Raw genomic sequence first — 17,392 nt, 5'->3', positions numbered from 1 at the left:
TTATCAGGAAGCCTCAGCAGGCAAAGGCTTGATGCTCAAGGTGTTGACCTGAGTTCAGTCCCTGAGACTCTCATAACAGGAGAGAATCATCCTCTCTCTGTGTCTCTCTCTGTCTCTGTCTCTGTCTCTCTGTCTCTGTCTCTGTCTCTCTCTCTCTCTCTCTCTCTCTCTCTCTCTCTCATTCTCTCTCAGTGTGCTCACTCTCATATACACACACATACACACAGATGCAAAATAATTAAAATTACATCATTTTAAAAAGTACATATGGTCTCTTTTCTTGAGACATTTCCTCTTCACTGTTGCCTTCTTTAAAATGAAGACAAAGAATTAGGGGTCTTAGAACTGTTTTATTGATGTCTTCACAGTGATTTTTCTCTAAAGAGTTTATAAACAATTTATTTTAGATGTTTCATTACATGGACTAGTCTTCCCCATTGGTTTACGTATGCGAGACTCTGGTTTTGCTATTTCAGGATTTACTGTACATCACATAAAAGAAATGACCATAACATGTAAAAAAAAAAAAAAAAAAAAAAAAAAAGGTATGGATTTTCAGCTACTTTAAACAGGTGTATACCAGCAGTCGTGGGGAATCAAGCCTTGCACTCCGTCCCTAACAGTCTGATTTGGGAGGTGTTTGACAGTATTTAATAGAATCCCCCAAAGCACAGAGCAGAATACTGCTTATTTCTTTGCTTTCCAAATGATGATGAATGATTTAGTCATTTTTTTGCAATTAAGACTTGATAAGTATTCCAAAAACTGCTCTTTCTGATGGGGAGTATGAAATATAACCTACACAATTAAATGAACTTTGAACACTTCCTCATGAGTTTTCTCTCTTGTCCAGAGAATAAATCAATAATATAAATCACCACTCTGTGCCTTGAAATGACATATTCCTTCCCATGGTTTTCCATGTGCTGTCAACAATACTTTCTGACTAGTAATGGAAAGACTTTTTAATAATAGAAACAAAATTCTGCAGTGGAAATTAATTTTATACATATATGACATACATAATAAATCCTGTTTTTCATTATTTCCTTTAGAATGTTATCAGTTGTAATTCTTAGCTTAAATTAACTCTTCTGAATATTTCCTTTGAGCATTAAGCCACTGTCTTAGTTACTTTTTTTATTGCTTTGATAAAATCCCTGACTAAAAGCAACTCAAAGGAGACAAGGTTTATTTTGGTTTGCAGTCTGAGGGGTTGCCATCCATCATGATGGGAAGGCGTAGGCTGGTGGGAGTTCGTGGTGATAGACACACTACCTCTGCAGTAGGGAAGCAAAGAGCAGACAGGAAATTCTATAGTAATAAGGATGTTCAGGGTCCTTCCCAGGACTTACAACCTCTAGCCAAGATCCTCCTTCTAAAGGACTCTCAACCTTTTGTACCACTGTAAGAACCAAGTATTCACACACACAACATTTCACATTTACATATAGTTACCATAGAAGAATCTAATGACTTAAAAATTCATAATCGTTTTTAAAATTCAGTTGCTTGGTGTCTTCAAAACATTTTGTCGAGTGCAGACCACGGTTTCTCTTTTGATCAGTATGTGCCTTATGAATCAGAGGTTGTAAAGAACCATTAGTAGTGGCCATACTTATACTTGATGTGTATTTGATCTTATTTCAAGGCAACTTACATTCTTCTGGCATCAAGTTACTCTAATTTCCTACCTCCATGCCTTTTATATTTCTCTGGAGAAAACCCTTCCAGGGCATGACCTAAAGAATACTGGTTCACATTTCCAGATGAATCTGAACCAACGTGAATCTGTAATTTAGTGGAGGGCACCTTCATTAAATACCCTAGCAAGGGAAGTTTTACTGTCTCCTGCCAAGCATGAGTACTTTTCTTGACATGTTGAGGTTGAACTTTGACACTTATGAGAATATAAACTGAGTGACACATTGTGACATACCATGAATTTAGAAGAGCCTTGGCTCAAGGTTTAGTTTTATATTTTGGGCTTTTCTTACTGCTTTACTTTCTTTATAACTTCTGTTTAAAAAAAAATAGTGTTTCTAATTACTTTTCCTTCAAACATTAGCAAGATATGACCAGTTCTCCAGAGAGATGATATCTTTAATCAGTCCTATCCTTTATATGTCTACATGGGGTATGACTTTATGCTTTTTATTTCTCTTGACCTCAGTGCAAATTCAATCTACTAAGGAAGGCTGGCTTTCCTTCTCTTTTAAAACCTGACTATGGTTCTCTAATTGAGAGATTTAACTCTGTGTTCTGTTTCTTTCTACCTTTTCTGTCTTCTTGTTGATGCCAAATTTCCTAAATTACAGCTTTAAGAGAACACTCTTCCATCACCCTTTCTTGCAATGAGTCTGTATGAGCATACCCATATGCATGAATGTTGCATGTGTGGGGGCACATGTATGTATGTAGGTGCATGTGTGTGTATATATATATGTGTGTGTGTGTGTGTGTTTATATATATGTGTGTGTGTATATAATACATATATGTATATATACACATATATACATATATATGTGTATATATACATATATACACACATATATATACACACACATACATATACACACATACACATATATATACACACACATATATATGTATATATACACACACATACACACACGAACACACACACACACACACACACACACACACATATATATATATATATATATATATATATATATATATATATATATATATATATATGATGGACAGAGGCTAACATTAGGTTGCCTTCCTCAATTATTTTCTCTTTATTGGAGCAAGGTATCTCACTTGAACCCAGAGCTCACTAATTTGACTATTCCTGTCAGCCAACATATTCTAGGGGCTCCCCTCATCTCCTTTTTTTGCTAGATGAGATTACGAGCAGACTGCCATGTACATTGACATTCATGTGGGTTCTAGGAATCCAGACTCAAGTCCTTGTGCTTCTGCAGTGACCTATTACCTACTGAGCCTTTCCCCTAAGAACAGTGTTTCCCCTCTTAAAGCAGACCCTGTAGCCATTTAGTGTTCTTTCATATCATAGTTAATACTGTGCATATCATCTGAAATTAAACTTGGCATTTTTCCATACCTTTTATTCTTCAATCCTCATACATATTTACTAGACAGTAGTTCACTTGTGAGATCTTCTTATATCTTGTTATCTGCCATCTGGGAAGGTCTTGTGAAACAGGACAGTCCAAAAAAAAAACATTTCATGTTGATGACTCGCTGACATTTGGTGTCATCTACTGACAGGTTAACTGAACCTAGTCTTTGGAGATCGGCAGTACAAGTTTATCCATTAGATTCATTGTGAATTCTCTTTTTATAAGAAAGCTATGCTATTCCTAGACTTTAGCACAAGCAAGAAAACTGTCTCTTGTTATATAGGAGACTAAAGAATCCACTCTTAGAGCCAGATAGAGTTTCTGCCTAGCATGGGATAGGCTCTGGTTCAATACCAAGTACTATGCCCCTACCGCCAAATTATAATACATCTATGGACTGGAAGGTTTGAATTAGCACAATACAGTCTAAATCTAGTGGTTAAGAACTATATAAATAATTATACTCTTGTCATTATTTGCAGGAATAGTCTAGTCTACATATAGCCTCGATTCTTGAACCATTCTGAGTGAATTCTACCTATCCTTTCACTAGTCTCTGATTTTCATTTTTCTGTATTTTTATATTTTCATGTTTATCCCCCCTCAATTATAATGTCATGTGGGAGTGTCCAGTTACCTGAGATTAGATCACATGTCCACACTGGTTACCAGACTGCAAGAAGAGAAATATTGTGAGATGAGCATGGTGTGTGTGTGTGTGGAGAGAGAGAGAGAGAGAAAGAGAGAAAGAGAGAAAGAGAGAGAGACAGACAGAGACAGAGACAGAAATAGGGAGAAACAGAATGACTTTCTACACAGAAATATATTCATGTGTCCGCACATGTGCGAGTGCCCATGTGCACACAGGCAGAAGCCTGAGGAAGACATCTTCCTTTAGCACGCTCCACCCTAGTGTTTGTGACAGGGTCATTTACCAAACCCAGAGCTCAACTCTTAGGAAGATTGGCTGGTGAGCAAGCACTGAGGATCTCTTGTGCCTGCCTCCTGGTGCTTGGAATACAGATATGCACTGGCACACCATGTGGGATTGCGGGTACTAGGTGCATAGATTTGGAGTTGCCTACAACACCCAGTTATTCTGTTTCTAAAAATTTAATTAGTATTTAGTTAGCATTAAAACAATTTTAAGAGATGGCTCAATGTTTAAGAGCATTGACTCTCCTTCCAGAGGACCTGGATATAATTCCCAGCACCCACATGGCAGTTCACAACTGTCTGTAACTCCAGTTCCGGAGAATCTGACACCCTCACACGTATATCAAATTTTGTTCATATTTATTCCATCCACCACTCCTTATCTCTCTTTCTGCTTCTGTGTCTCGTGTGTGTGTGTGTTTGTGTGTGTGTTTGTGTGGGGGTGGGGGGAGGAAGGGAGGAAGGGAGGGAAGGGAAAAGAGAAAGAGACAGAGAGAATGAATATATAATTTCTCAAATCTTGCAAATATTCACTATGTTTACCTTGAAAATGCACAATTAGAGGCTGAGGAGATGGTTATTTTGGGTGTTTATTGCTTTTACAAAGGTCCCAAATTAATATTCCAACTCTAATGTCCCATAGTTCATTACTGCCTTAACTCAGTTAAGTCCAGTTCAAAGATATCCAACACCCTCTTTTGGCCTCTGTGAAACCCTCTCCACGCATGGTGCACATAAACTCACACAGATGCACATACATGGATATAAACATATTTTTAAAAATCATAGCTAAATATTTGGACAATTGATTTCTAAATATGTTTTTCTGAATTATTTTAAAACTGGAGACTCTATACGTATTATTGGTGTTTCTTTGAAAAGAAAAATACCTTTTTTGTATAGCAAACAGGTAAATGTAAGTTCCCAATACCAACCCAAATGGGAGTGTGATAGAATACCATTTGCAGTGCATTCAATGTAATACCAAGTAACAATTTGGGTTTTCTCTGTGGGAACTTACTGTTTAGACAATATGATTGTAAAAATTTTTTGTTACTGTAATTCCTCTTCACTATGCTTCAGTTTTTGTTTATTTGGCTTTGTTTGTTTGGTTGGTTGGTTGGTTTCCAGACAGGGTTTCCCATTGTAACCCTAGCTATCCTGGAAACTCTCTCTGTAGACCAGGCTCGCCCCAAATTCAGGGATCCTCCTGCCTCTGCCTTGTGAGTGCATGGATTAAAGGTGTGCATTACCACCACTACCGGGCTACAATGCTTCAGTTTTCAAATACATAGCATGATTTTATTTTATTATTATTTTATTTTATTTTATCTTATTCTTCCGACAGACAAGCCAGCCTTAATGAAGCCGCTGAGAAGTATTATGATATGGCAGCAAGACTGAGACCTAATGTAAGTACTTTACCAGTGAGTACCATTAACAAAGCCATGCTCCTAGGGTGTTCTCAATGGAGAATACCACTGACACTGCCTTGTTTATTCTCTTCCTCCCTGGTTTATTTGTTTGAACACCCACTGTACAGCTCTCCAGTCACAAGCTGCCCATACCAGTTTTTTCATCTTCCCCAGAAATTTCTCTTCCCCTTCCCTTTCCACCCCTCGTGAAAATCACCATTAGCTTTCATGATCTGAATACCGGTTTGATCGTTGCTAAACACCTTTGATTTGGGTGAATCTTCCAATTCTGTGAAAGCTTTATATTGTTTCTCTAGCGATAAATACTCACTGTTTGTCTTTCCCTGCCTTTAAGCCTTCAGCCTTGTACCAGTTTCACATTCTAAAACTCCTCATTTTTTAATAACTCGACTTTGCAAGTTTATTGATAATGTTTTCATTACAAGTTTTCCCTGGGTAGTCTCACTTCCAGAAAGTACGATGGATATAAATTAGATCATTACTGTTGGAATAGAATTACTATTTATAAGAAGCCAAGAGCTGCTTTTATAGCAGCCTGACAAACAGGGTTTTTTTTTTTTTTTTATTTTCCACATCACCAAATTTCTCTCCTGAACATTTATTCTCATATGCACTCTGCACCACTGAATAGCAGTGAAACCTTCTCCCGGGCTCTCCAAATGTCGACCATGCATTTGAGAAATGCAATTTGCAAACAATAATGAAAATGCATGTGTGGGCATAATACAAAGAATGGAATCTGTCTCGTTTTTTTATAGTGCTGCATCTATTGGGAAAATATATATACTGGGGCTACGTTGAAAAGGAGACAGGTTTCAGATCATGCAGTGGATTAGGGAAATAGTGTAATCAAGTAATTGATAATAGCATCGTGACTCCTGTGGAGGTTTTGCTTGGTGAGAGTGGAGACTTATGGAGAACTTGTGTGTGTTGGTTTCCTTTTTTGTTTTCCCCTTAAGATTTAACCATGAATATAAATCTCAAGTTTGATTTGTTGTAATATGTTATGATGTAAACACCATGAAATATGTCGAGGCCCCGATAACAAAAGATGGATTGGCATAACAAAACCATACACATTCATGTATGATTTTAGGACAAAGGAATCTTCAGACCCAAAGAAGAAAAAGGAAGATTTGTTTTGTTTTGTTTTGTTTCTTGTTTGTTTATTTGGATCTTATTTTTACGGCCATTAGTGTACAATGCAGTAATAAAGGATGGAGGAGATTCAGATGTTATAGATGGAAAGAACCAGGCAAGCACAGATGGTGTAGGTGGCAGGGACCAATCAGGTTCAGTTGTTATAGACCAAGGGATCAGGCAGGCACAGATAGTATAGATGGAGGGGACCAGGCAACTAAAGAAGTTACTGATGGAGGGAACCAGGCAAGCATAGAAGTTACTGATGGAGAGGATAAGGCAGGTTCAGAAGTTACAGACAGAGGAGACTGCAGGAAGGCCCAGTTGCTCAGATTCTTCTCTGTCCCATCACCAGAAATAAAGATGTAAACAATTACCTTAGTACCTCCTTTACAGGAGAGAACACGGAAAGGTCTCGGACCCACCATGCCTGCATTGTCTACTACATTCCCTCTATCTCCACGCATTCAGTTTTCCAAGATGCGGTGTTCCGCAATAGCTGTCCTGAACCACTTCCCGTAGTTAGCGGACTCCCGAGGAACTGACAAGCTGTTTGCAACAGGAGAGAATAATCCTAATGGCAAGTGCTGTGACAGCTAAAGTTTACTGTATGCTCACCCGTCACTCACTTTGCTAGGTACTTCCTGAGAATTTGTTTATTGCAACTCACGGATGCTTTTGTGGGTTAGATGGTGGTGAGGGGTGGAGAAGCTAATGCCTCACCTGGCAGCACAATTTTGTCATTTAAAAGAAAAAAAAAGCATAACAAAGTTTAAAGGGGCTAGGGAGGCTAAGTAACCAGAGGACGTACACATTATATATTGGTAAGCCAGCATAACAATCAGTTTGCTTACTCATTTTGTATTTTTTGTGAGTACCAGGTCCTATTGTAGGCACTGGGGACAGAGCATCCCTCTGAGGAACTTAAAACGGGGCTGGAAAGAGGGATGAATTGAGGTGGCTACCTAATATCTCAGACAGTGCTGCATGTTTGCAGAAAAATGAAGCAATACAGAAGTTAGGAATGCAACATATACACACACACACAAAAAAAAAACCCTGTAAATTTTCAAGTTTGACTCCTTTGTGCAGTTTTTCAAGCAGTTTTTAAAGACTTTAAAGAAGTCTTATGAAGGCAGGCAATGGAGTGACCTGCTTTCCTTTCATGGAAGTTGATTGACATATATGTTCTAAATATATGTAACTACGTGAAAATCAAGAGGAGCTTTCAGTCATTGCAAATCGGGTTCTCTGAATGTCACATTTAATATTACTGTGTGATTGGCTAAAGGATGGTCTTTATCACAGTATGACAGCATAGGGAAAGACAACTGTCTGAGATGTCTGGCCTCTGAAAAACAAAAAGATGTGTAAGTACCACAGAGTACAAGCCTGACTTATGGAGTTGCTTTTTAATAACTGACTAGCGCAATCATAAAATCAATATTTAATCTCCAATGCAATGCCCTTTTTTTCCCCAAGAGACTCCAAAATATTTCATCATCAAATTTCTTTTGAAAATGCATTTATTCAAATGATCCTTTCCATATCTGGTAAGGTCGCTTTTTTATTGGCTTTGTTATAAAGTTTAGATTTAACAGAAAGTAAATGGTGTTTTAATTGATAGATCAACAGATGTGCATTTTTTTCCCAATTAATTTTCTATTTGCTTGGCTTTTCAGTTGGTACTGTAGTGTGTATAAAGTGTCACTGAGGCCCAAATGATGGAATTACAAACCATGTCACTAGTATTTTTTTTTTTTTCTGAAATAGAGAACTATTTGAGCAGTAGCTTTAATTTACTGAGGATACGGCATTTGATCTAAATAGAAGCACCTGCCCAACGTGTATCTTGCTATTCATTCTTTTTGTTCACAAAAGCAATTTTTTGTTCTTGCTGCTGTTAATTTAATAAATGTCATCATGGGTTACTTGATTACATGAGAGAGGAGACCTACAAGTATCAGTTCTCCTGGACTGTTTAAATAGATCCATTTCCTATTCCTTTTAATTTTTTTAAATTTAGCTCATCTACACAATCAGCCAAGCTTTCTCTTGCTTTTCATAAAGTTTCTATTCTGTTTGAATCAATAAATACCATTTCTATGGTGGTCATCAGGGTGCGGTATATGGGTAACTAAAAGTCTAACAGTGCTTATGTTGGGCCATACTGTGTAATGTAAAATGGGTGGCTTGTGTGAGTCCCCTTGTTACCACCATATTGAATAAGCTATTGATGTGAATGTAGAGATGGTTCAGTGGTTAAGAATGGATTTGCCTTGCTTCCCAGCAGCCCTTTCAGCACAACCTACTCTAACTCCAGTGCCTGGGATGCCCTCACTGGCTTCCAAGGCCACTGTGCTTATGTGCATAACCTCCACTCCCACCGACACACACACATATGGATGGCATAATTTAAAATAAAGTCTCTTTTTAAAAGATTATTACCTCTGAGATATACTTACTTCTTAGTAAAGTATTGATTTCATTAATTTTAATATGCCCTGCTATTTTTACCCTCCCAAAGCATATTATTCTACAGAACTGATGTTGAAATGTATTGACCTTTTGTACTGTAGCTTCAGTTATAAAATGTTGAAATAATGAAACCAGTCTAGGTGATCAGGAACACTGTATAGTTTTAGATTTAGCTTTGTCTGCTGCTGCTGTTCCCAGTTTGTGGCCGTACTGGAGTGTGCAACTGGAGGATTGTGTTCGTTCACAGCGCCCATCATTGATATGTTTGCTATAGCATGTCATATTCTATCTTAAGTTCTTCTTTAGCAGATATTGTGTAGAAATTGCTCTAAAAGTCGATCTCTTATTCCACTAAAGCATTTTCTTTTTTTTTTTTTTCGCAATAAGAATAGGTTTTTAGCAATATAGGGTTTGTTAGTTTTTCTTTTTATAACTACGTTGAGCTTGGTGCAGAATTAACTCTATGACAATCCCTTTCCATCTTCCTCCCCCATCCACTTAAGCACATCAAAAATTGCTGACTCCTGAGAACTCGGGACATTTAAAGGAAACTACTTTGTTCTTTGATTGGGAATGAAGCCAAAGTCTGCATTATCTTAGGGATAAAAGATTTAGTGTGATGAATGGGAAATTTGCATGGTACAAAGTCACCTACCTTTACTTAACTTCTTATTCACTCTGGAATCCAGAGGGCAAAATTACCAGTGCTTGGGTTTTCAGGGGCAGACTTGTTTATGGTGTAGAGTCATCGCAGCTATTTTTTAAATTCAAATGTCAACATTATATACGACTCTATGTGTAATGAAATAGAGTTTCACAGTTATGAAAATTTAACTCTGACCTTGAGAACCATACAATATAATGTAAGAAAGGGGAGAAGGACAGAAACGTGGGTCTCTGTTCTCAAATATCAGAGCAGTAAGTAATGCTATCTAATAAGGGTTTGTGGGGGATGTAAATTAGGTGCAAAATAAGTGGATAGGAGACATTACTTTCATCCAGGTTGATCTTAAAAGGCTTTGACTTGGAGTAGGAAAGCTTAAAGATCCTTGAAATGATAGAATTGTATAGGAGATTTCAGCAAAAAAAGAGGAGAAGGAAGAGAATTTGAGCAGTGGGGTCATAGTATATAGAGAGGCAGGGAGGGCCGTGGGAAAAATGGAATTGATAATTCACCTAAAACAGGTGAAATTTCCTGAGTCTCACACTTAAAGATCAGAAGCCGCTACTCTGAAATTTTGACCATCAGTAAAACAGTAGAGAGCAGTCATTTAGGATGACATAAAAAGTATGTATTGTGTTCAGAGAAGTAGGACTGAAGACCCAGCCACGGTAGAACCAAAGAAAAGATCATTGTGAGCGTAAGGCAGTCAAGAGTTAGAGCGGGAACAGAGTGGGACAGAAAAAAATAGACATAGGCTAAGCATGTGATAGCATGTGAGTAGGAAAATTGATAGGATGTGAATGGGAAAATTGATTGTTTACAATAAGTCCTTCCATTTTTTTAATTCAGGTAACTTAGAAACAAAGAAGTAGTATAAACAGGAATAAGACCATCAGAGTGGTGTGTTTTATTTCAAGAGCACAAACCTAAGAGTTCTTAGGTTTGAACTTAACACCTTCTGAATGAGTGTAAGGGTGTGTGGGTGTTTGTAGTATTGTGTGTGTGTGGTGTATACACATCCAGATGTGTGCATGTGGATGAGAGGGGTTGTGGAGGCCAGCAGTTGATTTTGTGTGTCAGCCTTTATCGATCTTCACTGTAGTTTCTGAGACACATTCTCACATTGTTCTTGAAACTCATCAGTTCAGTTGGGCTGGCTGGCCTGGTTGACTAGCATACCCCAGAGATCCTCATGTCTCCAGCTCCCTAGCTCTGGAATTACAGGTGAGCACAGTCATGCTTAAATTTTTACATAAGTGTTGAGGATCAAAGCCAGGTCTTCATGATTGGTTAGTAAACATTATACTGGCTGAGCTGCCTCCAAAGCCGTATGCTGAATTTCTTTTTTTGTTAATTAATCATTTTATTTGTTTACATTTCAAATGATATCCCCTTCCCCATTTCCCCTCCACAACCCCCCTCCCATCTCTCCTCTTCCCCCTCCCCTTTGCCTCTAAGAGGGTGCTCCTCTACCTACTCACCCACTCCCACCTCACTGTTCTAACATCTTTCTATGCTGGCCATCAAGCCTCCACAGGACAAAGGGCCTCCATCCCACTGTTGCCAGATAAGGCCATTCTCTCCTACATATGTATCTGGAGCCATGAGGCCCTCCATGTATACTCTTTGATTAGTGATTTATTCCCTGGGATCTCTGGGTGGTCTGGTTAGTTGATAATGCTGTTCTTCCTGTGGCTTGCAATCCCCTTCAGCTCCTTAAGTCCTTCCCCTAGCTCTTCCATTTAGTAGATATTCTTTTCAGGAAGTGCCTTGGAATGAATGCCAATCATTCATTGGCATTTGAATCAACTTGGAATGAAGTGTCTTGGAAGAATGAAGATATACGCATCTTCTGCCGCAAATAACAGTACCAGAAAAATAAGTAAAGTGTACCACGTAAGAGAAGGCATGAAGCCAGGCTGTGGTAGCACACGCCTTTAATCCCAGCACTTGGGAGGCAGAGGCAGGCGGATTTCTGAGTTCGAGGCCAGCCTGGTCTACAGAGTGAGTTCCAGGACAGCCCAGGCTATACAGAGAAACCCTGTCTCGAAAAAACAAACAAACAAACAAATAAAAAGAGAAGGCATGAAAGGAGAGAAGAGTGCCAAGTTCCAACCTGAAAATTCCATCTGGCTGTAGGATAATGGAAATATCAAAGACAGTTACAGGGTTTAAAAATCCTAGCTGATGAGCTCTGAACACTGCTATAAATGGCAAAAAGAAACAAGGACATGAATGTCCACTGATGCAGAGAGAAAGATGCCCCTGGTGGCCTCTAATATTCCATTTCCATACTAGTGATGGGGACAGTTTTTAGGTACTAAGAAAATGAAGAGTAGTCTGGGGGGCTCATTAAACATTTTGCAAGAAAGCATGAGAGATAAAAAAGAAAGGACATAAATGTGTAAATTTAAAAATAAATAGTTGTAAGATATACACACATCAAAATATGATACAAAAATCTGTCCAAACACAAAAGCGATGACAAGAATACTGAAGTCTCAAAGAATTGATTAATTACTGGGGGACAGAAGATAAAGAACGCGAAGTATTGAAATAATGTAGGTGACAAAACTGAATGGGTGGGGGACTGAGTTTATGTAGTAAGGGAGGAGGGACAGTAAATTAATACACTTGTCACTTGGCTATCTTCTACTCCTAAGGAAGAAAGGGCTGAATTTAAGATTAAATACTCATGAGTTCCTTAGATCTTTGAGGTGACAAGAAACCATATTTCTTAGTGGTCTCAAGTAGCCATGCAAAACAAATAGCCGCCTGTTGACATGTGTTTTTAAGCAATGAGTCATTTTATACTTATAAATGGATTTTTGAAATCAGTTATAGATTACATTTCTGACTCAGACTTCTGACATGTGCTACATGTTTTATTCATACACTGCATTTTTCACTGGTGTAGTATTTCACAAATACTTTAGATGTGTATTCATTGTATAAAAGTGAATGGGAAAACATATCCCCTGGATTATTTAATTGAAAGTTTCACATCTGAGCTTTTCCTTTCCCAGACACTTAAATTCTAAATCGATTCCTGGATTTATGAGCAAAATCTGGTGCTATCCTCCCGCCTCTCTCCCAGTATTGTATGTCACAAGTTTAAAATGAGATATATGGGAATTTGTTTTCTTTTTAAAAAATAAGTTTGCTATGACAAAGTGCATCTGGTTGAATAGTGCTCCTATTCTGTAATATATTACTTTTAATTTATAATATCTTTATACAGCAAAAATGCTTATAGAAGGAGGTAGGTGGGCAGAATTAAGCACCAGTTCTGGAAGTCCAGGCAGAAGAATTTGGAATTATTTGGGTTGTTCTGACATAAGAAGTATAAAATACCCTGAGCTTAGAGTTGTTTTCTGGTGGGAATTCTATTTCTCAACCATAATTAGAACAAGAGACCATGAAATTAGGTTAAGCTAGACAGATTCAGATTTGACTATATAAGGGATATTTTTTTGAAGAAAATTATTGAGATCACCATTTTGTTAGGGGAAAAATGGCAGGGTTAATAATAATTTGCTTGGGAAGCAGTTAAACCACATCTATGCTCATAAGAGGGTGAGGAACTGTCTGCTTCTCCTGGAACTTTCCAAAAGTTGCTGTGATGTGGGAAAAATGTGTATCCTGCATCTCTGGACTTTAGGCATTGAATAATTATATATACATATATAAATATATATATACATATATATATATATGTTTGTATGTATGTGTGTGTTCTAATTATGGTTGAGAAATAGAATTCACAACAGAAAACATATGTGTGTGTGTGTCCATGAGAAAATGACCAAATTAGGTTGTGTAAGTAAAAAATATTTCAATACTGCACATAAATCTGTCACTGTCACTTTTTTTTATCAGTTTCAAACATATCTACATTTTATATTTAGAATATGAATGATGTTTTAAGTCACTGACAGTAAATATGGAAATTACAATCAAAGAATAAATTATTATCTTCCTCGTAGTTATATTCAGCTGACCCAAAGATATAAGATCTTTGATAGACTTACGTTCATTTCTCAAATATAGTCACCAAAGTTTTATGCTGTTCAGTTCATAAATACCTTTCATCATATTTGTATGGTTATACATTTTAGAAATCAAATAACTAATTTTTATCCAACTCCAGCAGGATCAAGACCAGTGCTCTTTGCTCTGAGGGCCATAGTTATGCCAGGATCAATTTTAATCTCCCTCTACCCATATTTCCATGGAGATATTTCTCTCTAGAGATCTCTTTTCCAAATTTTACTTTGCTGTTCCTTTGTTTAGCAAGTTACAAAGTCTAGCTTCTGATGCATTCATTTCTCTCTGCTTACATTTTAGCTTCTTTCTGTTGTATGTTCTTTTGCAAACATTAGATAAACCAGAGCAAAAATGTACCTCTGAAGTGGCTACAGCTTTTTTCTTGTTTGTCTGATTTTCCAAGTCACATAATTAGAAGACAGTGGGGGTAAGCAAAGTTCATTTGTTTGCTGTTGGTGTGGGCAATTTGCAGCCCACTCTGGTGACCTAAGCTAAACTTTACAGTTCAGGAGGTATTGTTGTCTTTCACAATCCACATGCAACCTATTTCAAACACAATTTGAAAAGTATGTACGTGTGTGTGTGTGTGTGTGTGTGTGTGTGTGTGTGTGTGTGTCTATTGTTAGATTCACAACAGAAAAGACTTCAGTGGAGGTAAGAGGTGGGTAGCTTATGTACCTCTTGGCTATAAAGAAAATCAACTTGAGTATCCTAGTTTAGGGAACATCAAACCTTGGGGGATTTCATTTAATTATATTCTCTAAGCATGTTTATTTTTACTGCCATTTCTTTGAGGTGGTACCCTGGGTATGGAGTTTTTGCTCTAACTGTGTGAGTCATGGGACCACACACTAAAATTACATCCAGTCCCTTCTCCTCTGAGAAACTTGACTCTTGGTTTCTTTGAAAATTCAAACGTCCTAACCACACTGGCCAATGTTCCCACCTGGGAGTATGAGGGAGGAGTCTGCCTACCATCTGCAGAGGTGCCTCACATTCTCCGCAATCCCCCTCGGTCTTCTCCACAGCTGCCTCCTCTCTTTGTGATGCCGTCATTATAGGTATTTATACTTTGAATCCTTGATTAAGAACAGAGAGCCTTTCCCCCAAAATGTACATACAATAAAACAGGAACAAATAGCTGCTAACAAGTCTTTACTCCCCCTTGTAATTTTATAGCAATGGTTTACCCTGCAGCTCTGAGTCTTCTGTCACTCTTCCTTAGTGACATGAGCCCAAATCTAGAAAAATTATACTTCCTCCAAAAACCAGTAGGTTTGGCAGAGTCAAGAAAGTTGGTAGATTGGTAACTTCATTTCTGTTCTGTTCTATGTCTTGATAAAGAAAATAAATGCATGTATTATAAAATGTAAAGGAAGACTTTTTGTTAGCATTTACTAATTGCAAGAAATAATGGGTATCATTGATATTTTCAGGCATGTAACCAGTGTACTTTGACCATAGTCATCCCAGTATATTTTTTCACCTCTGACCCCTCCTCTAGTTAATCTTTTTCTTCTTCCCAAATAAACTCCCTTGTAGTCTCATGTCTTCTGACATTTAATCTAGATTCTCCATAGGAAAGCAACATGTGATACTATCTTTATGATCTGACTTATTTCATTTAACATGATGATCCTTAGTTCTATCCAGTTTTGCTACAAACATAATTTTGTCTTCCCCTGTGACAGAGTAATATGTCTTTGTGTGTCTAGCCCATGTTTTCTTTGTCCAAGAATCCAGTGGTGAACGTTAAGGCTGATTTCATAGTTTAGCCAGCTTTCTGAAAGTAGACATGGTTTCCACATTGCATGCTGACTTTAATGAAAGCAAGTCTTTATTTGAGGCTATTGTGATGGGTGTCAAGGTTATTGTGATGCAAAAGAGAGAGGGCAGACTCAATGCAAATTTAACCAAGACATTCACGGATTTCTTGCTTCTTCCTGAAGCCATTTCCCAAACATAAAGCAGTTTGACATACTGAATTCATTATACTGAAGGAATGGGAGAAATGGGATGTGCAGAAGGGGACTTCCTGACACCTTGTTGAGTTTATCCTATTTTTATATGAGAGGAACTTTCCCTATCAGAGGACAGTGAGTATCCCAGTCTCTAAATAGGAAGCAATATGGAGGAAAATTTGGACAAAGAGGCCTTGCAATGCTTCCCCTACCACAGACTGCTGTATTTGGTGAAAATCCCCCTTTCCTGTTTTACTTTCCATTTTTCATGCTTCATCAGATCTACCATTAAAAACACTGTAGTTATAATTGTCACATAAAGATTGAGCCAAATCAATGTATGTGGATTTTCTGGTTAATTTACCTTGTCTTGCCTACTAAGATCCAAGCATCCTACTAGAATGCCAGTATCACTGTATCCCTACTAGTTAGTCAAGACAGCTAAAAGTGATAGCCTTCTCCTACTGTAGCTGTGGGAGTGAGATAAAAGTTGGGAGAGAGATCACTAGGAAACTTCAAGGCCAGAGAATTCATGCATCTGACTTGCATGGGATTTTTGCTGAAAGCAGTTTAGATGATCAGGTTCCTAACAGAAGGACAAGAAATATAATCAGATCCTGAAGGTGATCAGATGTAAGAGCTATCTTACTGTATGGATTCCTATTATATGGATTTATCAACTAGCATGAACCGATAAAATATAACAGGGAAGGATGAGACTTAGTCAAAAGGGAGCTTCGAGGAGCCTGGGGAATGTTTGATCCAGCACAGTCTTTATTGTCCTGGATGACTGTTTTCCCAGACTGAGCTGTTGAAGTCCTTGCTACTTGGAAAATTTCAGAATCAAATATTTGTCTTTTCTTACTTGAGTTGAGTAAATGTGTGGCAGTAACAGTCTCGATAAGCCCTAGAAGAGAAAGGAGACCTACATTTTTTTTTTTTAGGAAGGGTTAAAATTGTGTTTGCTGCAAACTGTTATATCATTGACCTGGACACAACTGTTATTTCCTTTGACATCAATCCAGAAAACAACTACTGTGAAGAAAAGCTGTAGTAAGAAGCTAGGGAGATGGCTCAGTCAATAAATTTCCTACACTGCTGGCACTAAGAACTGAGTTCAACTCCCCAGAACACAGTTGGCATATGGTGGTGTATACCTGCACTCCACGGTCTGTGAAGTAGGGACAGACAAGTGACAAATGACTGAAGATCACTAGCCATTCAAATCTAGCTGAACCCATGACCTGTAGGTTCAGGGAGAGATCCTGACTCAAAATATAAAGATGGAGGTCCATTGAGGAAAGATACTTGAATCTGCACACTGACTTCCACATATACATAAATGTTTACACACTCACACATTGATACTATAAGTACTTATACCACACATTACACACACACACACACACACACACACACAGGAAAAGGACAGTATTGTCAGAAACTTGCGTATTTTTTATATCACAATATTAAAACTACAGGGAATTCAGCTTCTTTGTTGTTGAATATCAGTGTTTGAACAGCTCCCATTATTCCTATGGGGTTTTCATCTCTAGTTTGTGAGTGTGTCACTTTCTTAAGTGATCTTTACTAAAATGGCTCCTAACAATGCAGCT

At 37.8% G+C, this 17,392-nt stretch overlaps 1 protein-coding gene across 3 annotated transcripts in view; it reads left to right on the top strand.

Annotated features, from left to right (window-relative positions):
• The window catches only part of Tmtc2 (transmembrane O-mannosyltransferase targeting cadherins 2), a 381,379-nt gene that overhangs the window by 320,617 nt on the left and 43,370 nt on the right, over positions 1-17,392 (top strand). For all 3 annotated transcript variants that reach the window (XM_076920115.1, XM_076920113.1, XM_076920114.1), the window contains one exon: positions 5,399-5,462. In XM_076920115.1, the coding sequence (XP_076776230.1) occupies positions 5,399-5,462 (64 nt within the window). The remainder of the gene's footprint in view (positions 1-5,398; positions 5,463-17,392) is intronic.

The sequence above is a fragment of the Arvicanthis niloticus genome, chromosome 22, assembly GCF_011762505.2.
Source record: "Arvicanthis niloticus isolate mArvNil1 chromosome 22, mArvNil1.pat.X, whole genome shotgun sequence".
NCBI classification, from domain to species: Eukaryota; Metazoa; Chordata; class Mammalia; order Rodentia; family Muridae; genus Arvicanthis; species Arvicanthis niloticus.
This window is presented reverse-complemented; position numbering and strand designations above follow the sequence as displayed.